General features: G+C 38.0%; 2 protein-coding genes across 5 annotated transcripts in view; one reads left to right on the forward strand and one right to left on the reverse strand.

Moving 5' to 3' along the window:
* Positions 1-5,790, forward strand: part of rbm33a (RNA binding motif protein 33a) — a 55,993-nt gene extending 50,203 nt beyond the window's left edge. For 3 of the 4 annotated variants that reach the window (XM_082162116.1, XM_082162119.1, XM_082162117.1), the window contains exon 19: positions 499-5,790. In XM_082162116.1, the coding sequence (XP_082018242.1) occupies positions 499-547 (49 nt within the window). In that variant the 3' untranslated portion in view covers positions 548-5,790. The remainder of the gene's footprint in view (positions 1-498) is intronic. The other variant, XM_082162118.1, reaches the window with a different exon arrangement.
* shha (sonic hedgehog signaling molecule a) lies at positions 3,551-15,811 on the reverse strand. Its single transcript, XM_082162186.1, has 3 exons — positions 14,868-15,811; positions 11,130-11,391; positions 3,551-9,604 (listed from the first exon to the last, which is right to left on the reverse strand). The coding sequence occupies exons 1-3, from the start codon at positions 15,165-15,167 to the stop codon at positions 8,910-8,912; spliced, it is 1,257 nt and encodes a 418-aa protein (XP_082018312.1). The 5' UTR covers positions 15,168-15,811; the 3' UTR covers positions 3,551-8,909.
* Between the last annotated feature and the right edge of the window lie 11,700 nt (positions 15,812-27,511).

The following is a 27,511-nucleotide window of genomic DNA, read 5'->3' on the forward strand; positions in this document are numbered from 1 at the left end:
TTAGCTCCAACCCCAATTAAACACACCTGAACCAGATAATCAAGGTCTTACTAGGAATACTAGAAACTTCCAGGCATTTGTGTTGTGGCAAGTTGGAGCTAAACTCTGCAGGACTGAGGACTGTGTTTGGACATCCCTGGTCTAAATGCTATTGCTGTTGTAGGACAGTTATCAAATATTGAATCTCAGAAGTTTCTTCACATATGGTGTGAATTGCTGGGAAGCGAGAAAAAAGATTGTGCTACAGCATTAGACCAAAACTTCCGTTAACGTATTGGTATATGTGTTGTTATTGGCTGAAGCAGATCACAATGGTTTGTGTCGCTGAAGAGCGAATGAAATGTGCATTCAGCAAGTATTACTCATCATAACTGTGTAACAAAGAACAAGAGCTCTTCTGTAACTCTACTGACTGTCATGTTTTGATGGAGATGCCCAAGTTTAGCTTGCTTTTAAATGTGTGTCTCATTTCAATCACATGTTCCCTTGATTACATAGGCACATGATAGATTTGTCTCACATCGATGTTTCCGTTATTGATGGCTGAGGAACATTGTTCAACAGAAGAGAAGACAAGAGAAGTGAGCAAGAAGAGCACTTCTTTTTCTGAAAGACGGGCAAACAATCGGACGCACAATCAGGATGCTAAAGCTTCGGAAGCTGTGTGGAAAGGACTGTCATCAAACTCAATCCACATGCATGAAAGAGTAAAAAAACAAAGAGCCAAACACTAGCTGTGTCCTGCTGGATATGGCGCAGCATTAGAACTCATGTTGTGAATGACTTTGGCATGAAGTCTCGCTCTTGTTTCTGTACATTCATTTATATATGGAAATCAGTAATGTTCTGAACCAGCAGGTGAAAAGAGACAGAGGGATGAAACCAAGTCATTTTTATGACACTTGATAATAGTTGCTTCCATCCTGTAGCTCTCAAGACAGATCATCAGAACAATTCTTTTCAATAGGAATTCTTGATTTATTTTGGATTTTCCAGTCATTGACTTGAACAAAGTGTTAAATGGGGGCTTTGGCCTGACTGAATGAATGTTCTGTATGCTGCAGTTGTTTTTGTCACCTGTAGAGGGCAGCAGAACTCTTCTGTATGGAGCTCTTTAGTTTTGGGCCGTGGCCCAGGGCATGTTGTGGACATCAGAGTTGTAGAGGTGCAGTTGAGGAACTTCAGGGGCATTTTTGGGTTGAGGTTTTTTCTAGTTGAATATCTTTGGAAGCCACTGTGAGATTGCGAATGTCTCTCTCTTTTTTTTTTGTGCATTTGTTCATGACTATTTATGATCTTAAGTTTATTCATTGTCCCTTTCACCATTATTATTGTATTGCAGTTGAGTTTTCCGCAGAGCTGGAGTGGTGGTTCATGATGTGTCTTTGTGACAAACTATTTGACAAAAAATGGCTTTTATACTTTGATTTTAAGTTGTGGTGCTGGAGTCGCATATTTTGATTATTTTAATTGTTGTTAGAAATGGCTTCTAGGACAGTATTAAAGGCTGTCAGAAAGTCCCCCCCTTTGGTAATGCTCCTTTTAATGTGCTTAGTTTTCTTTCCTCAGAGTTTAGCACATTGTGTGTGGAAGAGGATGACTGAATCAAGGCCCGTGTGATGATTTTATTGTAGCTTTTGATGGTGGTGTGGGTTGTCTAGAGCACTGGATGCTTTTGTAAATCGTGTTCAGCTTGAGGTCATTTGTTTGTGAAGGGAGATATTTTGAATCTAATGTTTGTATGGTTATAGCTTGGACTCAGTTCATTGTTTTGCAGTTGGTCAGACAGGAATTGAGTTGTTAGGGATAGGGATTGGTCAACATCAGCTGTTGGGTACTCTTCCAAAACCCTTCATCTCCATTTTCTACTTTATTTTGTATGTTGTTACCCATGAAGATTTTTTTTTTTTTTTTTTTTTTTTTTTACACAAATCCTCATGTATTGTCAGTCTCCAGTGAATATATTACAATCCCTGGTTTTTCATAGCCTCAATCATGAGTATTTCACATCCCAAATTGTTGTTGTTATATCATCGTCGTTATTATTTGTATTAATAATAATAGTTCATCAGTATGGTGTAAGTATAGTGCTTGTAAAGTTTAATTGTACAGCTTAAACTGAACTGTCCCGTTATTGCCCCAGAACTGCTCTTTGGTTTAGTGGGTTATATTGTTCATATTTTGATTGATTAATTTAATCCAATCACTTTACATTATAAGATACTTATGTTGCAAAAACAGTCTTGTTATAGTATCTAAAATATCTCAGTTTTAGATAATATAACAGTATAACAAAATCCCTGTTATGTTGTAGCCACTTCATTAAAAAAAATTATCAAATAAATGTTTGTAGTTATTAGCACATCCAGGTCTACAATTTCAAAGGATTTGGGAGCAACTATTATCAGTGGTCACTTTTTTGTATATAATGGGGGAAAAAATGTGTATGAAGCTGTCAAGTCTGTTGTTTTCTCATTGAAATCTTTCCATGTTTGAAATGGTTAAAAAATACCTACTTGTATGTGACAGGTGAATATCTTTTCTCAATTTGTTTTTATATATCAACATAAAAAAAGTATCCCTTGGTCATTTTACAACAATTTTGTTATTGCAGAACTTAGAGCTTATTATTTGAAGATATTTTAAAGATGAAAAATAAAAGGTGGTCACATATATACCATGTAAATACGGGTATGTGAAGCCAGCTGTCTTTATCACCATTAACTGTTGTCTGATGTTGTTTTGTGTTTGAAGATTCCCTCTTGCATCCTAAAATATGTTTTATTATTCTAAACACAACATGCTCATTTCCCTAATGCTCGTCCATCCTCCCGAATGTTTCTGTTGCCAAATGTAGAATTGGATTTTAGGTGGAAAGATTTTATTTCTAATTAAGGTGCAACAATTTATCTGAAGACTTTTCTCTTGACTGTCCAAGACTTTGGGCCATTGGCCTTCAAGTTCATTTGTAAAGCTGCTGCCCTTCAACACCCACTTGCTTTAAGATGCACTTGTGATTTATAATATAGTAGTTAGCCATGATTAATCCCAGTACTCTTTGTCTATATGTTTGTATTAATATTTTGCATTGTGAGTTTCCAGGAATCACAGAAATATATATAATGGGTAAGATTGTAAATAATGTTATAAAATCAAAACACATGGATCCTTTTGACTAAGATTTTTTACATTTATTTTGTTTTTGTTAACTTTGAGTTTTGTAGACATGCTCTGTTTAAAATTGGTATAGGGCACGGATTTGTTTTTTATTTATTGGTTTGAATGTATTTATATAAAGAGAGTGAATCCTATGGATTTAAAAGGTTTCAACTAGTCTGAAAAACACTTTTAATATATTTCTAATTATAAATCTTATAAGACGTAAAATTTATAAATGGTCTTATAAGAGAGAAACACGTGTTCATATTGAACATTTTAGTAACTTCATTGTAAGTTTAGATTAACTTGGGGAAGCTGTCCCTTTCCTAACTGTAATCACACATGTGACAAGTTTAAGTTTTCAGAGATTGACTTATTGGTCACTTTTTGGCAGAGATTTTAGATAAGATATATAGTCCAAAATAGTGTTAAAGGTATTTTACTTTTTGGTGTGTTTTTGTTTTATATTGTTTTGTTTCTTTATTTCTGTCAATCACAAGTGGCTGGCACACTCCCCATGTTTTAATTTTGTATTTTGTTTACATGGATCCTGCTGCAGTTGAACAATTGGCCAGTTTATAGAAATACCAGGATGGCCTATTGCTTCAAGATAGGACTTCTAGGCCTGGTTTCACAGACAGGGCTTAGATTAAGCCAGCATTAGGCATTAGTTCAGTTAGGACATTTAAGTAGCTTTTATAAATGTGCCTTGAAAAAAAAAAAAGTGTTACTGGTGTGCAACTTGAGAAAAAAAACAATGGCACTGATATATTTTAAGATGTGTCAGTGCAAGTTACTTTCAGTTAAAACTGCATGAGACATGCATTTTAGTCTCAGACAATAGCTTAAGCCTTGTCTGTGAAACCTGGCGGTAGATTACTTCCATTTCTTATAATGGTAGTCAGCTCTAAGACTCATGTTTTTGCTCATTGTTTTATTTGTCAAACTCAATACACTGCTTCCCTTTGGCAGCGGTATGATTATTTGTCACTTGTAATTAAACAATTTTTTTCTCTTTTCCAGGACAGAGCTTCCGGGAGCACAGAAAGGAGGGTTTTTCATAAAACAAAAGATCTGTAGCCCCTTACGTTCTAAGATGGCATTGGTTTTCAAAAGGAATTATTTGGATGGTTTATGTTGCAACCCTATAAAAAGACACCCCCCCCCCCCGTTGAAATAAACGTTGGTATTGGAGTTCTTTCGGTGGCAAGATTGAGAGATTCTTTGAACATTGCAGATATAACTTTAAAATGAGGGTGACCTGATGAGATTGTTTTGAAAATTAGCAAACAATCATTGCAACTATTGCACCACCGAACAGGACAATGAAGTATACAGACTAGCAGATTTGTTTTGATTAGTCTTGTTCAGCGCTCTGTTGATCTGATGCTGACTTCATTTTAGGATGGCTGGACTATCAAGTTGATGGGTTCGAAGTAAACTTTTAATTGCTTAGTTTTTTAGCCTTTTATGCTATATTTGAGCCTTGTTTATCACCTTTAGTGCAATGATTGACTGAAGGGAGAAGCGTAGCTGATACCTTCCCATATCCGCATCCCACTGCAGTGCTCCTGAATTCTGGTCTCCAAGACCTGAACTGTGTTTGTCTAATTAATGTGCTGATTGTGAACCAGCAGCCTAAACTGTTCAGTTGAAATCAGAGGCCTATTTATAAACATGTTGTGTATTGACTCTGGTGTTTATCTTTCTGGTTTGGTGATGGTGTGTGAGTTTTGATCGTTATTATAATGAAAATACGTTTATATCAAATTCCTTCTTAAAATCATTCGAGTGAAGGTCCTTGCACCGTGAAAGGAACATTGCTTTTGAAAACCTCTGCATATCTAAAATGATGCGTAACAAAATAAAATGGAAACATTAAACTAATATGAAAAACCCTCCTTTTGTTTTCAGTTCTAAATAATGTTGTGTCTATCTACAGTAGAGCTGCGTCCAGATGATGCTAACTTGTCTTATTTTCTCAACAGGTCCTCTTCAGTTTAAGTGGTACCAGATATCCCTTCTCTTGTATCTTTCTCTCTCCTTCTATTTCTCTCTCTCTCTCTCTCTCTCTCTCTCTCTCTCTCTCTCTCTCCTGCTCTTTTCATCTGGGTCTGAGGCTTGATGGGAAGGCTGTTGTTGATCTCACTGTGGTGTTGTGTGAACATAATCCTTCTGTATTAAAGCAGGGGGACCTTGCTTCTGGATTTCCTTTCTGTATTAGCCCACGTCCGTGGAAGTTTTGCGTCTCTGGGACCACACCCTACTGAGTTCCAAAGTTCAAAAACTTGCACAAATCCCAAGAATGATCTGTACACTCTTGGCAGCTGTACACACGTGTTGTGTTGTTGGATGAAAAGAAAACATTACTTGGAAATCATTATTGTATTGGGGAAGTGATTTATGCTGCTTTGATCGCCGTTTTGTTGTCCTTCAGTCTTGTATTAATGGAACGGTTTTGATGTGTTTGAAATGTGTACACCGGACTGTCCTACATGTTGAATTCTGAAGAATATAAATGGTGTTTGTTTAGTAACCTTTTATGGAGCTTGTCAAGTGGAAACCGATAATATGCCTTGACTGTACTTGTTATGAATAATTACTTGAAATAAATCCTTTTCATGGATTTCATCTTCTGTGTTGCCCATATTCTTGTTATTGAGTGATGAATTAATGGCTTTTGATGCTCATCTTGCATCTACTTTCTGAGAGTATAAAGTAAGCCTATCGCAGTTTGAGTCAACAAAAATCACCATCTTACAGATTTTTTACAAGTAATCATTATGCCACAATAAGCAGTGGTCCACACCAATCTGTCAAAAGCTGTGGGTGCTCTATTCCCTTAAATTGTACTTTTGGAAAAGTGATTGTCACTTGGGTAAATATTCATGCAATTAAAATGAATGATTGGAATTTAACGATAGGCAACCTTTATTTCATTCCCACCTCACAACAGTTTCCAGTCCATTTTTGTTTGCAGTTGCCAGCAAGCGTTTGTTGAAACAGTTGCTCTCGCTGCAGACACAAGGCCCCTCTGAAGGATTAGTTGGGTTTTATTTACCTGCTCCGAGGAATGCTTTCGCCCAGTCGCTTTTGTGTCTGTGTAAATGCTCAAGGTCAGGGCTGAGAGTGAGCCTCACCAACAGCTCTAAAAAGCAGCAAAACCTGCAGCACAATGAAGTCTTCTCAAGAATTGGTAGTGGAATTTCTATTCGTGTTGCAACAGAGTTCAAAAGCTCAAACTTCCATTCACTCACTAGTTTTAACACCCTTCAAAGTGTCCATGCGCGCGCACACACATTAATCAGAAAAGACAATAAATGGATATAGTTGTATATTTAGTTCTTTGTTGTTGGTGCAACACAGAGATAGTGAAGACCCTGATCTAGCCGTCTTTTAGATTTGCTAATGATAGAAATTACAGTATGAATTTGCACACCAATAAGGCTAGAACATTCCCTTCAAACTTTAGTACTATTCTCAATACCCAGTTTATCAGCTGAGCTCACATTGGCTCTCTGGGACTATTCCTCTATATATTATTGATAATATTGTTCATCAGAGAGTTCACATGAATGATATCATGATCTGGGAGGTGCTTGCTAAAGTTTTACAATTGTAAGGATGACATAGGCCGTTCAGTTTTACAAAACGGCACTATTTCACTTTGCTATGGATGTGATCAGCTTTTGTCATTTCGAATTTCTACTGTCTGAACTGGGTTTGGGGCTCATTGTTAGCTTGCATAAAGTTCGGCTGTCTTTTTTCCTTCCTTGAATAGAAGTCGCATATCACATCTCAGACTAAACCAAAGGAAAAATCAGAGATCGTTAGAGTTTGGGTTTACCTCATAACCGCGAGTTAGAGTTATGCATCGTGTATTAGATTTGAATTGGATGACTTCCTCTCGTTGCACCTGGTGCGCCACCTGTTTCATTCTTGCGATTAACTATAAAAATCACTATCATATGAAGACGGGAAAAGTGTGTAGACTAAATGTGTTTAATAGCCAAATGTGTAGTCTAATAATTTAATGTATTTGAATCCGTCACATATTTTGACGTAATTCTCATGGCGGCGAGTAAAAGCCACACTAAAGACCTTGATATGAGAAATCACTAAAGAGCCAATCTAATAGGCAAGGCGATTTCCAGTAGATGTGTTGGTGCGTTTTAAGCACGCAAACAGTAGCCTTTTTAATCTGCGTGAGAGATTTTCAGCTGTTTACGCTAAGGAGGACTATCCTGTTCATATTTAACATGGGACCACAACTTTTCGCAAGCATACAAAATGCAGATCAAAGACTTTTTCGCGTCTTACCGATAGCCGCTTTCAACATTTAACTTTCCGCATTTCCACACTTTGGTTTGAATGGGTTGGTTTCTCCCACTCGAGCTTTATGCAAACTGAATAGTGGGGGGAAACTCTGGTCAACTCTATCCGATTACGTTTTTCATTACAACAATAAAATATTTTTTATTTAATTATTGTAGCCTATTTACATTTAAAGCCATCTTTTGTTGTGCAATGTCTTAAACGTGACCGCAATGAACATAAATAGCCCTGTTAATATTTTAATAAACTGCCGCCTAGAAGCGACCTGTTAAGTAGCAATAACAATAAAATATTGATGAGCGTTAATAATAGGCCTATCAATAACAACAATAGCCTATTAAATCTTCAGATTATTAAAATGATAGGTCAAGATGTTCAATTTCTGCATCATCATCATCATCAAAGGATATTCATGAAACAAAAACATACAAACGAGCAGTTTGAATATTTTCTTTATCTCATTCATTTATAATAAACATATAAATAATAAATTCTATACATTTCCTGACAGCTTGCCTTAATGAAAGACAAGTTAACTGGTATGGCCACTCAATCATATGCTATCCAAACTGTGCATCAGCTGCATTTTATTTCTATAAAACTATTTACCTATTACAAAATATGAAAAGAAAAATACATTTTAGTAAATGTACAGTAGTTATTAATGTTTAACGAAAACCTTTGTTCTTTACTGTGGGACTATTATCGTTACTGAATTGTCAGAATGTGCATTTCGCATTTTCTTAAAGAAATACAAAAAAAAAAAACAATGAAACCAGAGAAGAGTGAACAATATGTCTGTCCCAATCTGACAACCAAAGCAATGACAAAATAATAGAGAATTCTAAAAGAGACAACAGCACAAGACTGCAAAGACTCTGCACCTATTTAAATTAAAATATATTCTCGTATCTTACACTATTTCAAATAACGAAAAGTGATTAGGTAACGATCGGTCAAAATCTAATGTACAATTCTGTGTATAAAAATATAATTTCTGGAGCCCCGCGGCGTTTGCTTACCCCTAAAATATAACAGTCATTTGCACATATGCACAGAATGTTACAACCTGTCATGAAATTTTCATTCTTTTTTCCATACATTATCTTTTTTTCCTGTTTACATGAGATATACAAAAATAGATTCTGCACCGCTGGATGATCATTCGAATCCGTTTGTGTGCCACCAGCCTGAGTTCACGCGAGAATAAATTATGCAAAGAAAACTTTTAAGGCTCCATTTATTCTTTGAAAATGACATTTTTTTTTAAAGTCATTGTAATAAATATCCCAACTCCGCTCGGGGCCTTTGTCTCTTTCTCTCTCACTCTCGCTCTCTCTTTCTCTCTTGTACTAACATTGTCTTATATCCTACATTAGTGTGATTTCTCTTGCTTTATTTCCATATGAAGGTGTTCAGCTTGAGTTTACTGACATCCCCAAAGGATGAAGCATGTGGCTGTCCAAAAGCCACGTTCCCACTTGATAGAGGAGCTTGGAGTACCAGTGGACTCCCTCCTGTTGTAAAGTCGCACTGGACTCACTGATTAAGTTTTTAGGGAAAAGGACTGATGTCACGTCATAATAGAGCCTGACGGGCGCGAAGGCCAAATGCGCGAGCCCGTGGTCCTCTATTACGGCGTAACAGGACGCCAGTATTCTGTCGACCACAATGGTTCCATGAGCAGTCACTGGTGCGAACGAGCCCTGGTGCTCCTCCGTGTATATCCGCTCCACGATGACAGATTTAAGTTGACCGCTATCATCAACAACCATCACCTTTTGTCCGGCCCTGACACTGCTGGCATACGCGGCGGTCATGGTGTGGAGATCATCCGTTGAGTTGTCGAGGACAAAAAGGAGATGAGCAGCGGTGAGTGTGATCTTTTCAACGGGTTCTTTCGTTTCTATGACGTAAAACATACGTCGCGTCGCGGAGTCTCGGTCTGTGAACATGATGAAGTCGCTGTACACGAGGTTCCCAGCGCTGTCCGCCGCCAGCACCTTGTCGCCGGGGTTCAGGTCCTTCACGGCCTTCTGCCCTCCGTCTTTGAGCGTGACCAGAGACGAACCTGGGAAGCAGCCTCCAGATTTTGCAGCAACCGAATTTTCTGTCGAGACAAATAGCAATGGGTGAATAAAACGGGACGCCTTTTATGCAGCATATCATGAAGTAACATAATTAAACATTAGGCCTGTATTTTTAGTTATGACGAAGCTGACAAATAAATAAAATAAAAAAGCGCGAAAAGAATGCACGTAAACTAGGCTATATCAGCCCCAAAGTCGCCAAAAGTAAGAAAAAGGCTGAATAAACAAAAGAAAACGTGGCAACGGGAATTAGGCTGTAAATCGAAAGCTTTTCCCCAAAAAATGTCTTTGTTTGAGATGGAGGAGGAAAGAGGCTGGACTGCTCTAATTAAAAACCAATAAAGCCCGGACATTGTCATTCTAATGCAGCTTGTGTACAGAGCACTCTTGGAAAAGGACACTCCTGCCTTTCCTTGCGCCTCTTTCATATTTGCTCAGGTGCAGAAACTTCTATGTGACAATTCACACTTATAGAATGAGAAAACCCCAAGCAGGCTCAAATAGTACCTATTTACTCAGCCCAGACACTTTTCCAAGGCTCTAATGGTGTAGATTTGAATGTAAATTAGAAATGCTAGCGGTAGTCAATCAATGCCCTCTTCTTCTTTCCTTTCATTTTTTAAACCATCATGCTCTCCGTTGTCAAGCTTAATGACAATAATTCGGGCCTTGTGGGATCTCTTCACATTCCGATCTCTTGGGTCGGTAAACAGAGCTATAGAATGGACTTTTCGTCTAATCCTCTCATAAGATTCTAGGGCATGAAATAAGATGGTGACAATTGAGAAACAGATTTGGGCGAGCGAGTTCGACCTGGCTCTGTTTAAAGCCTGTAATGTATTTGTAAAAGTGTTTAGAATTTAAATAAGATTTGGCGAAAGCCTAAGGCTTTTGCCAATGTGTTCCAGCTTAATTATCTTCGATCAATGTTAAACTTATTACACTACAAAATAAATAAATAAATAAAAGATTGCTGATAGGAATTAGGCCTACATTGTATTTGCGCAAGTGATGCCACAAACTCCGTCGTGTTTTTCATCGTATATTTTAAGCGTGCGTGTTTGATTTGATATGTCTTCATAAGCAATGTTTATTCTGTTTCAGTGAGGGATCTTGTGATGACTTGATAAGCGCTTCCTTCAAAGAGACAGAGTGGGGCGATGTAAGATCAGTTAATATATTGGCTCGAAAGTCTTTCTGTGATAGTCGTTTTAACTCTCAGTGAAAGATTTAAAATATCTTACAGAGGAATAGCCTTGAAACTATTTGTATTTTTCATAATAACTAAAATACATTCGATTTATTAATTAGAATAATATTTGTTAGAAATAATCATTTATTTGCCAGAAGTTACTTTTATGAATACAGTTATAGTTTAAACTTTCTGTAATAAATTAAGAATTTTGTTGTTGTTTTCACTGTATCAGTATTTAAAAGCAGATTATCTTTTTAAGCCTGATATTTTTTCAACATGAAATGGAGTGTGAAGCATTACGCCCATCATTTCGATATTTTGCCCTTCCAATCAACCTGCCATGGTCTTACCTGCTTTGACAGAGCAATGGATGTGTGCTTTGGACTCGTAATAGACCCAGTCAAATCCAGCTTCTACAGCTAACCGAGAGAGTGTCCCATATTTGCTCTTGTCTCGATCAGAGGTGGTGATATCAACAGCTCTTCCCTCGTAGTGGAGTGATTCTTCAAAATGGTGACCGTCCTCATCCCAGCCCTCTGTCACACGCAGCTTAACCCCCGGCCACTGGTTCATTACAGAGATGGCCAGTGAGTTCAGCTTGTCTTTGCATCTCTAATAGAAAGACAGCGAGAGAACAGGAAGAGAGATGATTTTTTATAATTCCATTCATTGATGCATGTTGCCATACACATTAAAAAACACACACACAATAAATAATGCTCTTAATCTCCAAAAATTCCTAAATGATAGCTTGCGTAAAAGCTTTTTAAATAAACTGACAGTTTTAGTATAGTTAAAGACCTCGGTGTGATAGACTGGTTCAGTATTATCACAATCAGTCAGTTCTGAACAGCATTTTAAAGGATCACAGCACTCCAGACATCATTTACTGACAATAATTCTGTAACTATCCAAATCAGTATGTCCAGACAAACAGGTTGACTTACAAATAAGTCTATATATATGAAATAAGAATCCTGTATTTACACTGGAAATAATTCAGCCTTGCATGCAAGGCTATTCTGCTCAAAGAGCTCAATGAAAAATTGATAAGTTATTGCATTCGCTTCACTGATCTAAAACATATAGATCCAACTAGAGAAAGGTGTGACTGCATCAGGACCTCTTCTTCTTAAAAGGCCAGAATACAAACAATAGTAACTTGAGATTAGAAGGCAAAAAATACTGAAAAGTGATGTTCAGTAAGTGATTTGTTGTTTTTATTATTTAAACATTTTGGTTTAGAGCAGTGGGTCTCGCCGAGGTGCAGGTACGAGATATGGAGTATCAGGCCATGTGTGGGTGATGCACCCACTAACCTTTCCCGGGACCTTGTGTTGGGATGCTTGGCCTTCTCCAGGACAACTCTTCCCAACACTTAACCAATATGTCAAATAAAACACTACAAAAGACTCTTTCACTGCGTCCAAGAGGAGAAGCAACTACTCATTATTCTTGCAGCACAGGTTTGCTCAAGGGACGTGATGTGATTGCTTAATCGACGGTCTTTCAGAGGTTATATAAAATCTATTCAAAATATGCTTGCAAATTGTGACACTAAGCCAAATTAATACCTGTAATAATTCACACAAATTCCCTCCTAGCTTTGACTCGCTCGCTGCCTCTTTCTCTCCCTACTTCACAAGCACACACACACCATCCGTAGCCTATAACATCTACATACATTTCTGTACCAGACTACTAACGCCCCACTTTCTACTGATTCGCCTGACCCTCTAATTTTCATGTCTGCATTGAAGGCCACATACATCTTATTACACTGCATCATACATTAAAAAATGAAGTAGAGTCAATTATAAAACATATAATAGTTAAAGTTCACTCCATTATGTCTCAATGTCTATTATGCAAACCACCAAAAACTTAATGTACTTCACACATGCATCCTCTTATGTAGCTACATTAATCATTTTCTTACTGTGATACTGATACATCTGTGGACTGAATGGAAAATGACAGACTGGTACTTTACCCTTATAGAAAAATATATTTCCTGTAACTAGTGATTTTTACTTTAGTTATTTTAATCTGCTGCTTATTAGCTCTACAGCACTCGTGGGACTCAAATGAGAGAGGAAAATACAAACAAGGGACCAAAAGATACAACCTAGCATATTCTGAGCAAAACTGCCGGGGATTCAAGACCCGTGAAGCCTAAACTCTTTATTAATTCATTGGGTCGTGTGCCGCAAATCAAGCCAAATTCTGTTCAGCCACCATGAAGCGCAGCGGGAACCCCCTGTGCCGCCGCTTTGTGCTCCACACGAGGTTTGTTCAACACGCCGCCTATAGTCACAGTCAGCTACTAATCTCCTCTCAAAATGAACTGTTATAGAGGAAACACTTATCAGCTACCTGTCAGAGCAAACAGCCTCCAGGATGCCCTCGCACTTGCGCCTAATTTCGTGAGCAGCACCGTTAAGTCCAATTCACTACACAGCGTGTTCAACCAACAAACCATCTCTTCCACTCGGATGCGCTTCTCCAAAACATTTGCTAAAAGGACACCTCGTTAACTCCCTTTGAAAAGCTTAGACGTCCATTTGAAGTAACAAGATTGCAGGGGTAGCTTTCCTTTTTTAATGGCAGTGTGTGTGCCCGCGGGTCATCACACACTTATAATCACATTCACCTTAAGTAGAGTTTGATATACATCTGAGAAAACCACACCAGACAAGGGTTTCATCTTTTTTTAAGGACCAGAAAAAGGGAGACTTTATAATGCACCTGCGCAGCGCGTATAAATTCACTTTGGTTGACATTCGCAATGCTTCAGCAAACCTCGTCCATGCGATAACCAGTCATGACCAGTCATTTTGAACCGAATAGCTTTTCAGCAGAGGCACGTCAAAATAACCTAATAAAAAATATTACACTCAGGGTAATCACTTTGTAAATTACACGGAAGCAGAGCTCAATATGCTTTGTATAGCAAATATATATTCGATGCATTACTAAGCAGCAATGTTATTCTTCCTTTGGGCAAAGGGTCAGAAGTTCAAATGATCCCTGCTAATGCGACGAGAGTGGAAAGCCATGTTGGGGACAGACAGCCTATTCCCGAAGCTGTCTGACTTTTTCAGAGGCCTAGCTTTCGTTTCAAAAATTAAAGAAAGAAAAATTTAAGAAAAAAATGTTAAATGTTATGTAGGCTACAACTCGGACAAAAAAAAAGACTTTCTATAATTTTTGAGCAGCTCACAACTCTAGCATTAACCATAAAATAAATAGATCGAAGTCTGGCTAGTCGAATATAATTACAAAGCAAAGAAAACAGTTTACCGCATCTAACGGATTAATCACATATCTAACCATTTATCAATATATCAGCGCATATTGCAATTAAAGTAATGTTGTACTAGTCTACTCCTGGTGTGTACCACATAAAACTTGTTTATGCATGTGCATCGCTTGATGTTGCTTATATATCGGTCAGTTGTAAAACAAATAGGCCTATAGATTATGCAGCATCGCATGGCGTAAAATTATTGTCAGAATAGGAGCAAACCCCTGCATAATATCGAAAGCAGAGGGGTGAAGACAGATAGGCCATTGTGTCTGATTCTAATCTGTCACTAAGCGGTACCGTCCTGGCCCATTAATAAGCAGAAACAAATTTAAGAGCATCCTTTGAGAAATGTCAATATTTTCATGCCCTGATAAGCAGCCGCTGCGAGCGGGTGGGCTGCGGTATGACTACTAAGCGATCCCATGAACATGTACGCTTAATTTCCTTCTATATTTAGCTGTCATGAGACTGACATATTATGCCCACCACAGTCCCTTCAGATCAGGTGCCGTACCTATCTAGCAGGATACCCACATTTTATAAAACATATAGGCTAACGCGCGCCTGATGTAGTATCTCATCGAGGACAAATATAGGAACAGAGAGGGTGAGCAAGGAGGCAACCAGCCGGTCCTCTCCTGGAGGCATTTCTCTCGCACAGCTTCATTAGAAAGAGCCGTGCCGCAAGACTAATTCACAATCCTTACACGAACTGTACTTTCTTAAGCCCTGACTTAAAAACAAGCACCGGTGTGATTTGTGAACGGAAAGGAATTACCTGTGTCATGAGTCTGTCCGCGCCTGTGTTCTCCTCATCCTTAAAGATAATGTCGGGATTGTAATTTGGAGTAAGTTCTTTAAATCTCTCCGAATTGCGCGTTATCTTGCCCTCGTATCTGCCGCTGGCCCCTAAGGTCTTCTCCGCGACATTAGGTATAAACTGCTTGTAGGCGAGAGGTGTCAGCTTCTTCGGATGTCTTCTTCTGCCGTAGCCTCTGCCTGGACCGCAGGCCAGTCCGGACACCACCAAGGACAGACTGAGAAGAGACACCAGCAGCTCTCTCGTCAGAAGCCGCATTTTGCCGCACGGTGAATCTCGCTGCGGTGTTCTAGAGCGCCCTGCGCGGTCTGTCTAGAGGGATTTCTCGTTCTCTTTGCGTGGATCTCCGGCGATGTCCTTGCCTTCTCCTCAGTTCACGCGTGCCCCTCAGCGCCAAGCCCTACCGTGACAGGTGCGTAAATGTGCGTCTGATAACGCATCGGAGGTTTGCGGCGTGGATGTGAAAGGTAAGACTAACCTCAAAATCGCAACGTGAGTTGAAGCCACAGTCACTTATGCGAGAAGCCTCTTTACTCCTATGTATTATAGCTGCGATCTGAGGTAGGGAGGGACCTGATTGGCTCGACGGGACGAACCCTTCTGATGTTATCCCACAAAACGGACGCACAAAAACCTTTAAAGAAGGTGGGTTTCAGGGGAGGGACACGGTGAGATGTGAACGCATCAGTTTTTCCCCGCTGCTGTCCGTGAGGCTGCGACATGCATGTGTGCTCAGTTTGTTACTGGGATGCAAATGCTCCATCCATCTATGTAACCTGCTAATGGACCATTTATGTTTAAATCACTTGGTCTGTATATGCTACTGCTTAAGGTGCACATAAGGGTGAATGCGACTTTCAAAACTTCATTTAGGCCTATCACCAGTGAGGACATTAATCTGATTAATCATAGAATAATCACAAGCAAAGCGATTCAAAATACAAACATACATTTTAATTTAAATGTAAACTTTTTATCTCTTTTATCACATAATTATCAGGTTGATCACTTGTTGTCCCATTAACCTCTAACCTGAAAAAGCTGAACTTTACAGAAGCTGCAATTGTTTTGCTGTCATTTTTAAAGTTTTAAAGTGAAAGGATAATTTTCTGAACAATTTACAGGATTTCACTTTCTTCGAAATTTCATCCAAACAACTATTTCCAAACTGAAAAGCCAGGGATGTTTTGGTAAATTTAGGATACAATTAATTATTCCTCCATATTCCATTGGTGTGAGAGAGCGAGAGAGTAGGAGACAGAGATTAAGTTGGCTCTTCTGCCCAACACAGCTTATTTGAGATATTGGAAAGGGCTCTTCCTGTGCACACAAATGCTAAGCTGTCTGTTTGGGAGAAAGATCAGCCTGCAAAAACCCTGTCACCCCTTAAAGTCCACTTCAGTGACAGATTAAGCCATGGTAACCACTGTGTTCCCTGGCCCATAGCAGCGGGTTAGGTATGTGTTTTATTGTCTTATTTTCACACATTTTCCAGACTGCTCTATCAAAGATGGTGGCTGCTTGTCTTGTGAAATACATTAAGAAAGTAGGACCCCTGCTGAAGGTTTTGTTCAAATGACCATGACATGGATGATTTGTTGTCTAGTTTGTTTTAGTTTTGAGGTGTGCACTTTTTTGACTGCTTAAATATCACAAATACCATTAAATCATAATGATATGTGAAGAGTAACACAATTAGCAAAGAGATCTTTTATGTGCATCACACAGGAAAATTATCTATTTGTCTTTGCTATTTGTATTTTTTGTCATAATTTTTGATTTAGCTCCATTGGAGATTGTTTCATGGTCAACTTTACATTATATTAATCCTCAGTGTGAACCTCTCAGAATGTTGAGAGCAAATCGAGCAGTTAATCTCTTCTAAAACAACTTTATAAGCTCTGAATACGCAACTGAAAGAGAGGCAGTTCAATTGATGTTCCTACTTCTTGCAAACAGTCACACAGAAGTTACTTTATGTCTGATTTAATGAGATTATGACCACCTGGCCACATATGTCTAACAGGAGTGAACTGTACAGACTGTAGTATGATTTTCTATACGCTGCCACACTATGATGAACGTGTTATGAACTTTCACTTATTTAATATGAAGAGGTTTTGGAGGATGGCAATAATCTGATAGTTTACCTTCAGTGTATTAGACAGTTAATGAATCAGTGTGGATGACTACAAGGAAAAAAGGAGTACAGAGGAGAAACAGTCACCCACATGCTGTAGTGGAGCGTGATTTTCCTGCTCCTTCCTGATCTCTAGCTGTTATAGTACAATTACATCTTGGCAATTGCATTCAACAGATATTATGAGATCACTGATATTGTCTTCCTTAACCATACTTCAGCAATTCTATGGGAGCAGACAGTAGACATCATAAATCAGGTCATTCAGGTATGTGTAGCATGAATAAGCTCTACAAACAAACACATATCGTGTAATTCTGGGACTCATACAAGATCAAATGCTGCCCCAATTGACTAATCCTTTGAGAATGACCCTAAGCAGTCAGTGTACAGCGAAACAGTCTTAAGGACAAGCATTCTGTGGAGGAACACTTAGCCTCGATTTCGGGCAGCTCTTTGTGTAGTTGTGGACTGCAGGGAGTGGAACGTGGGGAATTTCACAATCGTGTACCTGAGGTTCCAGCTCAGCTCCGTCTCAGAGTGTGTAAAGAGTTTTTTATTTGCCTCGCTCAGCCGCTCCCTCTACTTAAACACAGTCTCAGTCCTCTCAAGGCCAAGGCAAGACAGCCAAGCCCCAGGTCAACCCTACACAGCGGGAGGGAGAAGAGAGCCTTAGAGATGCGCAAATACATGCTATTTTCAATTCGAACAGAGATTTAGGGGGCAAAAGGGGGCTGGTGAGCACTAAGAGTAATTCAGAAACCCAAGACTGAGGGAAAAAAAAGAATTTTTGCATGTTATCAATGGCATTTTCATATTGACTTATCACATTCCATTCAGTGATAAAGACAAATTCCTCTGTGGAGCCTGAGAAAACCAATTTACTCACCAGCATCAACCATCATACACCACTAATAATGATTATAAATGGTAGCATGGTTCAACATTTTGTTGTTTCTCAATACCATACATGGTTCCATGTTTACTTGTAATATTTAATGCTCTAAAAAACTCCTGGGAAAGACATGTCCAAGACTTGGTCAGAGCTGTAGAATGGTGATGGACAGCAGAAGAAAATATAAATGCAGTGCAATGCAAATAAGTGTGCACATGAGAGTAAACCATCTGCTGCAGCATGCTTTGTTCGATTGCCATTTGACCTGAGGACACAGATAGTATCTATTTAATGAACTTGGGGTGCTTGTGGCCTGTGCCATATTACCTAGAGCAACAGTAATTCCTCTGGAAATTTAGTCAACGTTCAACGCGGTTGACCGCTGTAACCAATGAAACGTGAAAGCATCATTAAACACCCACTCACATGCTATTGGCCATCACACCATGATAAGTTCTGCCTTTCTACCTGAGTGTTTAGAAACATTCCACAAGAATAGTGAACAGTGATTTCATTCCCACACTCAATAGTCTACTGGACAGGTTCCAGGATGTTGCTCACTGAACAACATTTCAGCCAATATTTTTCATATTGATCGTAAAATTAATTGTTAACTACATGTGTCTGCACGCTTCTGCTGCTGGTGATAGATACGAATTAGTTTTGAAATAAGCATTGTAAAGTCATCAAAGATCAGGAGCGGAGCAGAATTATCCCACAGACTATTGCTGCTGAAGAAGAGAGAGAGTGCAGCAGTTCCTCATCACAGCCTTGGATAATGACCTCATTCCGGTCGCCAGAGTTTTGCGATCGAGGGCAGCGAGATTGTACGGGAAAGATGCAAAGCCTGAAACGAGGAGAAGACATGAATATTAAGCACAGGCACAGGGTAAATGGTGAGAATTATGTGGAAAGATGAATCGATGCTGTGACCAATGACTTGTTATTGCAGAATCCTCCCATCTCTCAAGTCTCAAGACACACCTCTTCAAGAGACTTCTGACCCAGATGATTTGTATCTAGCACTATATCAGCATTATATTTATATCCTTGTAGAAATGAATTTTGTGCTCTGGCATTCTCTGGTGCGTTTTGCATGACTTTTTTGTGAACACCTGCGAAGGTTATTGTCATTTATGATATGGCTCTGGAACACTTGATTCTCCTAATATTATTATTATTATTATTATTGTACAATTAACATTGAACTGTATAATTGACTTTTGACTCAGGCAACCAGTTGAGCAGTGCTAGTTTTTATATATGTATTTATTTATCTGTTTATTTTGTAAGCATCCATATATAATAAGCAGGATAATGCAGGACAATCATCTTCACACTTCAAATTGGGGTCCTGATCACCCTGGCTGAGGTTATATTTTACAATAATGAGGGACTGACTGTACATTATCCCTTACTCATGTTATATGTACAAATGTTGAAAAGAAAAAAGCAAATGAGAAAAAAAGCAAGCCCTAAATCCCAGGAATAGCCTAAAACAAATGGTTGAGAAAGTCGAGAACTGCCTCTGTGGGCTTATTTAATATCCTCACCCTTGTTTTAAAAGCTCTAATGTCTTGTGGTAGCTTCAAAAGTAAAATCAGCTTTCTAAATCTATTTATGGATCTTAATAAACTACAGACAAACTTGCTTCAAGAGTTGTTTTTGGTTTGGACACGTTTCTGTGTGTTTTATATTAGGTATTTGTTCAAGGCTCAAGATTCATTTCTAACTAATAATCATACAGAGCGAAGGCATTTGTCAGTTCAGGACAACTTTTATCTAGTTGCAGTCTGTTCAAATAATAGTTTCCAGTAGATGAGTACCATATTAGAAGCATTTGAAAGGTGTGGTTCAGATCTGTGGAATTTTCCCAGAACAAGCAGGGGGGATTACTGTATAGACAGATAGACAAACCTGCACCAGCCCTTCCAGGTGTGTCCTTTTGATGGAAAAGAAAATTCAGACCTTGATTCTACCCTTTACCAACAGCAATATAGAATTCAATGCCTGTTAAACCATGTAATGCTCTTTCTCTGTGACTCTTAAGGTCTTACATACTCATACTCACCTTTTAGCCTGTTCCTTTTTCAGAACCCCCTAATGAAGGCGGTTGGTTAAGTATGTGGCAGAAGCTCAGTAGACAGGCACATGACACATGCTTGCAAAGCTTGCACCAAGTTGAGAGGCGGTATAACTTTAAAATAATCCGTTTTTTTCTTTGTGTTCTATTTGATTGATTTGGTCCGTCCTCATATGGCCTACGGCAAACACAGCGGGGTCCCACTTTATATTAGGGGACTATTATGTACATTTAATCTAATCAGTTGGTACAATGCACTTATTGTGTGCATAGATGTTTTTACATTGTACTTGTATTTTTAAAATACCTGCATGTACTTACAGATGTAATTAATTTCTGTAATTACATTTTTGACCCTTTCCTTAGACCTTAACCCACCCTTAAACATAACCGTACCACCAAACCTAACCATACCTGTATCCCACCTCAGTAGCAGCAAAAGTGTTTACAGTACAATATAAACACAGTAACTACATTGGACTTATAGGACACCTAATATAAAGTGACCCGCAGCCGTTTTTAAATATGTTTACCCTTATAGTCTACTCTACAGCTTCAGCAGATGGAGTGTCCTTTAAAGATGCATGATTTAATTACATATTTTCACACATTCAGAAGGTTTTGAAGATTTTGCTTCATGCAAGGATAGTAAGACACCTGTTGTATTGAAATAATCTTATCTTGGCTTTAATCCTATCTTTGTGTTCGTTGATTTCTCTCACTCAATCTCAGCTGTAATTATGAGATTATGTTAACACAAACCTAAAACAAACAAGCTGAAACCATATCATATCACCATCAACCATTTGTTTTTGTTGTTTTTGCCAAGAAGCCTTTTACAATGACTTTTGTATGTACTTTATACAGCTTGTAAGCACAAGCACTTTTTTTAACTAATGAAAGTGTATTTTTACACTTTTCCTCAATAATGCAACTTGAGGAAATGTAGAGCGTAGAAACATCAAGTTCCCCATATCTATATAAATGTAAATAATCAAGAATATTATAGAAAATTTGAAGCAGCTAAATCACAAGGAACCTTCCAGTGTTCAATCCCTTTTTCCCCCCTGAATGACTTCCAAATACGTAACAGTATGGATCATGTTGGCAGTCGGTTTGATCTATGTCTACACAGGTGGGAAAGCACCTCAACCTTTATCTTTATGACTGTAACTCTGTCTGACTGGAAGGGGGTGGGGCGATTTGAAGCACTTCTATACTGTAGACTAATGCAAGCCGTAAATGCATCACAAAACCAAAGATCACAAAGAAAACAGACAGGTGTGTGTGTGTGTGTGTGTGTGTGTGTGTGTGTGTGTGTGTGTGTGTGTGTGTGTGTGTGTGTGTGTGTGTGTGTGTGTGTGTGTGTGTGTGTGTGTGTGTGTGTGTGTGTGTATGAAAAGCATAGAAGAGGTAGAAAAAAACACACTTATATCTAATAATGTATATATGTATACACATTTGATTCATAATGGCATGATGCACTAATTTCAATCACATCACATCTCATCACATACTTATAATTAATCACATTATTATTTGTATATTTGGTGCTCACTCAGGTTTTTCAACTTGATCAACATGTAGTCAACCTGCTTCCCCACTCAGCCGCGTGAGACCCCGCCACATCCGCGGCCTGTGTCGCTCCAGCATAAATGACGGGAGGGTGCATAAAACCTCACCAACTTGCCACATTAGACCTGAAGACCCGGCGCAGACTAACACTCACCACTCACAAATGTGTTGAATTTTTCTCCACTCGAGTGCTGCTGTAATATATATGTCTATAGTAGAGAGCAACTCACAGTTTTCTCCAATTTTGTATTGTGTGCTGTCCTCAGCATTTGTAATTACAATTAACAATAATATGACATGCTCTGATAAGTCAAAAATTTTCTTTGACAGTTTTTTTTTCTTCTTTAAATATTTGTATTCTTTCTGTTGTTGTAGTTGAAGTGAAGGACACCGTCTCTATGGCCTTGCAGATCCAAGATCGAAATAAACCCAAACATTCCTGCATTAAACATCCGTGATTCAACCGTTCACATCAATGGCTTGCTGTCTGTAAGTATGCAGAGAATAACAATGGCGAAAAAAACAACTCAAATTATCTGCAAAATGTTATAGCTATAGCAGCCAAATAACATGCATTTTTATTTTCAGTATTCAGGTTTTTTCTTGTTGTTTATTTCAGGGTCAAAAAAATAAATACAAATCTGACCAATATAATGTTGGAAATATTAAGCCAAGTTTTATATCGGAACTATATACAGACACAATGTAAAGCTAAATCTTCACATTAACACTCTTTACAAAGCTACAATGTATTTCATTTGATGTTCATTTGAGTGTTTCCATATACTGTACACACCACCAATGCTGCTTATTTACAATGCTGTTAAAATGGTTGTTTTACAAAAAATCTATCATTTCCCCAATAAAAGTACTATGATATCTCAATACAACTGCAATCATTTCCTTTGTTTGACATACATATATATACATACTTTATATCATATCCCACCAGTTTAAGTCCAGGGGTAAATCTTCCAGAGTTACCCACAACAGACCTCGGTACTATATAAATATCTATCAGCCACGTTGCTTTGGATTTTACAGCCTTTCTAACAAAATCTAGACTTTTACAGTCCCATTAAAGCTCCATAAAGCCCCAGGATGGTTGCATGTTTTAAAGGATTTTTAATTTCTTATGGGATGCTTCAAAATATACCTTTGTCAGATTCATTATATAAATAAATATAATTAATAATATTAAAATATAAAATATATAATTTTATTGTTAAACGTGTTACTGCCAAACTGTTTCATGATGTAAGCTGTAAATACTGTGTAGTTCTTTACGGCATTTATTTAAAAAATAAACAATACAATGAATTAACTCTACTCTACAATGATTTTTACTAGCAATAGCAAACCCTGTGTGTTGTTAGAAGTACATTAAAATAACTATTGTCTGAAAGAGATGACCCTGTAAAAATAGGGTTTGAGGAAATGTGATGTGAGAGAAAGCACAAATTAAGGACTTTTGTCTCAAGTAAGTAGTAAAAATAATATTTATATTTGCAGATAAATAAATAATTTTATGTCAAATAAAGGTTTAATACAGTGACTAACTCGTCACTATTAGGTAAAAATTAGACAAAAAAGAGGTAACATTTTGTATTTCTTATCTAGTGGAACTAGATATGGCACAACCTATCCTATACCAAAGCAATGAATGCGAGTATTTCACTGAATGGCTTTTTGTTCAGTGTATTACAAATTGGATTATTAGTGATGAGAACAACATCTCAAGACCTTGCCTCTGCTATACAGCCTTCTCAAGCCCAAATATACGATACTATATCCTCTCTTGAGTCCATGCTTTGCTCTACCATACCAGGAACTTCTAGCAGTGATTCCCTTTGTCAGTCTGCTTTCTAGACCACAGGGTCATGCAGATCTTTTTGGTGTCGGACTGAAATAACGTGTGCTGTGATGCAGGACAGGACACCGCCAAGCAGCATCAGACAGACAACCCAATTAGAATCAAGCGTTTCCTGTCTCTAGGCAACCCTGGCATTGAGCATGACCTGAACCGGCCAATTACAATTTATCTCCCTGTCCCACTGACACTTTGATGTTCACGAAATATATAATGACTTCCTCTGAAACACATTTACCTCAAAAAAGCCTCCACATCTCCACATCTTGAGTAACATTGCTTGGATTATGACGAATAGAAGGTTCTTAAGCAGGTTTCTGATCCCAAAACTATTTTAAGAGTCTTATTTAACAGCAAAATCCTTGCCAAGCAATAGGCAATGATATTTGGTGCTTAATCTTTGAGGTAAGCCAAAAGCATTCCGTTCATTTAGTCCATTCATGAGACTAAACCTAAATGTTTTATTCTTTATCATATATCATATAATTTCATATCATATCATATCATACTGTATATATCCATCACCTGCTATATATCTTGAGGCCCGAATATGACAACCTCAAACACAGTAAAGGACTGTCCGGATATCCCAGAGAAATTGACAAAAAGACAAGGCAAATGAGACCAGGAAGGGACAGAATATGAGTTAAAAAGACAGAAAATGGTGGTTAGCTGGGGTCATACTACAGTCTCTCCACATAAGAACCCAATGTATAGGTGTAAAGGCAGTTGTGGGGGTGGGGCAAGGATTTGGATGAGGAGGTGGCTGAGCAGTTTAAAGTCTTCTTAAGCAAAAAAACGTGATCAAGACTGACCTTGTATACAATGACCATGAGCACCATACTCTGTGTGACAGAGTTACTGTGAATGAGAGGTGAAGGGGCCAATACAATGTCAGCTGTAACATTTTTTGTGTGTGTGTTTTTAACTACTAAAAATAGCCAATAGGGGGCGATATGGAGGTGTTCCCTAACTGTAAGAGACCCTTAGTGTACTGTTATTGACATCACATAAATATTATCAGTGATTAGAGTGAGAAGTGGCAGCTAAAACAGATGCTGCATTTTTACTAAAAGAATAGTTCTTCTGAACAGAAAGAGGGAACCCCAAAATGTATGACATAATAAAACTCTGCATAAAACATACGGAACACCCTCAACTTAAATTAGCTTCAGGTAGGAGTGAGGGATGTATTTTCAAGTCATTTAGACTGATGGAAGATTTAAGTTTAAGCAACAAAAGGAGGATCACATAGAGAATATTAAAGAAAAACTTTTATTTCCACATGCACCTATTTATAAAACATAAAAGTTTTTCAAAATTAAGTATAGGTTGGTATATTAAATATTTTAAAGGGATAGTTCACACAAGATGAAAATTTCATTTACTCACTCTCATATTGTTCCAAACCTGTATGTCTTTCTTTCTGCTGTGGAATATAAAAGATGTTTTGAAAAATGTTTCAGTGTTTTTTTTTCCCAACCATATAACAAAAGATAGTGGGGTCCAGTGCTGTTTTAGACAAACACTTTCTTCAAAATATCTTCTTTTATCTTCCACGGAAGAAAGAAAGTCATAAATGTTTGGAACAACATGAGGGGGAATAAATGATGACAGAATTTTAAGTTTTCTGTGAACTATCCCTTTAATGTACAGACGCACAAACCAAAACCCTATACAATTACTGTACAGTTATGATGGCCGAAATGATTGCACAGAAAACATCATCACAAACAGACAATACAGCAACCTGCCCAAAAATAGCGGTGCAGTCAAGGAGAATTTTCCAGACTTCAAGGTTAGTATGTGTGTGTTTGATAGACGTATGTATTTGTGTGACAAAGATAAATGAGGTTTAGAAAGAGATGCAACGCCTCAGCTGCACCCAACCCTCCAACATTGATCAGTAGAATGATTTGAGTGACAAGAAGAACGAATGTATGTCAATCAACAGCTAAAGTTGCCTAATGCAGAACTTAGGAAGATGCTTTGCACACATGCAGAGATTTGCGAGCAGGGATGAATCTTTTGAGTTGTTTAAACTTGGTAATGGCCACATTATACATATACAGGCAGCTGTGAGGACATCACCGCATAGTACTTCTGTAGCTAGATCAGCAGTCTATTGTGTAACTACTTCCTCGACAAGCATCCACTTTAACAAGCATAATGCAGCATAAATTGGCAGTTCACATCAATAACTCTTGTTAGGAGCATAATGACGCTGATGAGCAGAGATTGGTTCATCTGTTTAGTTCTGATTAAAAGCTGAATCAAGATACCTACAAGTACACACCCACACACTGCCATCAGCTCTGATGGTGTGAAGCGCTGTTCTTGGGATGGTGATGGGCCTACTCGCCTTCATTTAGCAAGGACACGTTAGCAAGGGCAGCAGGTAAATAAACCAGCCTGCTCTAAATATAGAGACCACACTCCTGCCCTTCATCCACATGAGAGATGGAAAGAGAGAGTGAGACGGGAGGATGATAGATGGAGGAGATATAGAGAATAAGAAAGACTTTGAAGAAAACAGAAGTCAGGAGGCACTGAAGGGACTACCTCTGGAAGCCAGGAACAACGTAAAAGTTCAGTAGAGTTAAAAAACATAACTGTGGCTTGAAATGGGTGGATGATGGAGACAGAAATGTTCTGCTAAAACCTGATGAAAAAAGGCGTTTTCACAGTAAATACTAACCAATAAAGGGATAGTTCATCTAAAACTTTCAAGCATCAAAAAGGACATTAAAGGGGTCATGAACTGCGTTTTTTTTCTTTCTTTTACTTTATAAATGTTCTCTGCGGTCCACAACAAGATTTTAACATCAAACAACATCCTAATTTAGAAGTAATAATCTATTTTCTATCCTGTTTTGACCCTCTCTTTTAATCACTCAGTTTTGATAGGAGTGTCGCATTCAAGACATGGAAGGAAACGCCCACTGTTATGATTGGGTCACAGTTTTGTATATTAAAATAATGTTCAACATACCATCCATTACACATGTGAAATTGTTTTTAAAACATACATAGTTGAAACATTTAAGGGTATTACATATGCTTTATATGCCAATGTCTTGGTTGTGGCAAATAAAGTTGAAGTACTTGGAGTTACCACAGTTATAATTGACGATGGATGATTTGTTGTGTTTCGTGTAAATGAATTATGAATGAATTTGTCAAACTGTTGTTCTTATAGGCTATTCACAAACAAATAAATGAAAAGAAGTATAGGCCTACATTGTAATTTGCAGTGTTGTGTTTTTAATAAAATGAAACGTTTTGTAATTTCTTACTAATGACAAAACAGATGTCGTTCACTGAAGCTTTTATTCAGGATTAAAGAGAATGGTTTTGATCAAAACAATAACCAAAGCAGTGCTCCATATGTGCTTTCTTCCGTATCCAATATCCGGGGAATCATCTTCCCCAACTGTCGGATCCAACGTAGTTGGCACTGCATCATCTTTAATTTCAATCGCTCTGAAAAGCCGATGTCGAACTGTGTCTTGTTTAAAAATGAATCCAAAGTAAAATTAAGCGAACAACCGAACAGTGTCTTACTGACGTGATCTGAATGGAACTTTGTTAAGATAAAGTTCATCCACACTTTCTTAATGCTAGGTTTTCTGGCCCCCCTGGCTAATTTGTAATCCGGGCCCCAAGGCCCCAACCCCCAATTATCTTATCTTTTTGCCCCATGTAACAACAATCATTATCTATAAGCATAGCAATTATTGTATATTCAGTAACAGACAATAAATAACTCAATTTAAAGTTTATAAAATAAACTGAAATTATGCATTTATAACTATATGCAAATAATTACATACTGCATACAGTACAACACCATTGTCTCATACACAGACACTATTTAAACTCTGTCTGGATGTCTTATAAGCTGTTGTATATAATATAAGCTGTCAACTTGCAATTTCTTTTTCCCCAAGTGAGGCATTTTTCTCACAGCAAAACCTTTGATCAGATCTTTAAAATCAAGCCGTCTTGCTAAATTGTGTTCAATAGACAGCATGGCCAG

This window comes from Leuciscus leuciscus (assembly GCF_965113295.1).
Source record: "Leuciscus leuciscus genome assembly, chromosome: 2".
Lineage (NCBI taxonomy): Eukaryota > Metazoa > Chordata > Actinopteri > Cypriniformes > Leuciscidae > Leuciscus > Leuciscus leuciscus.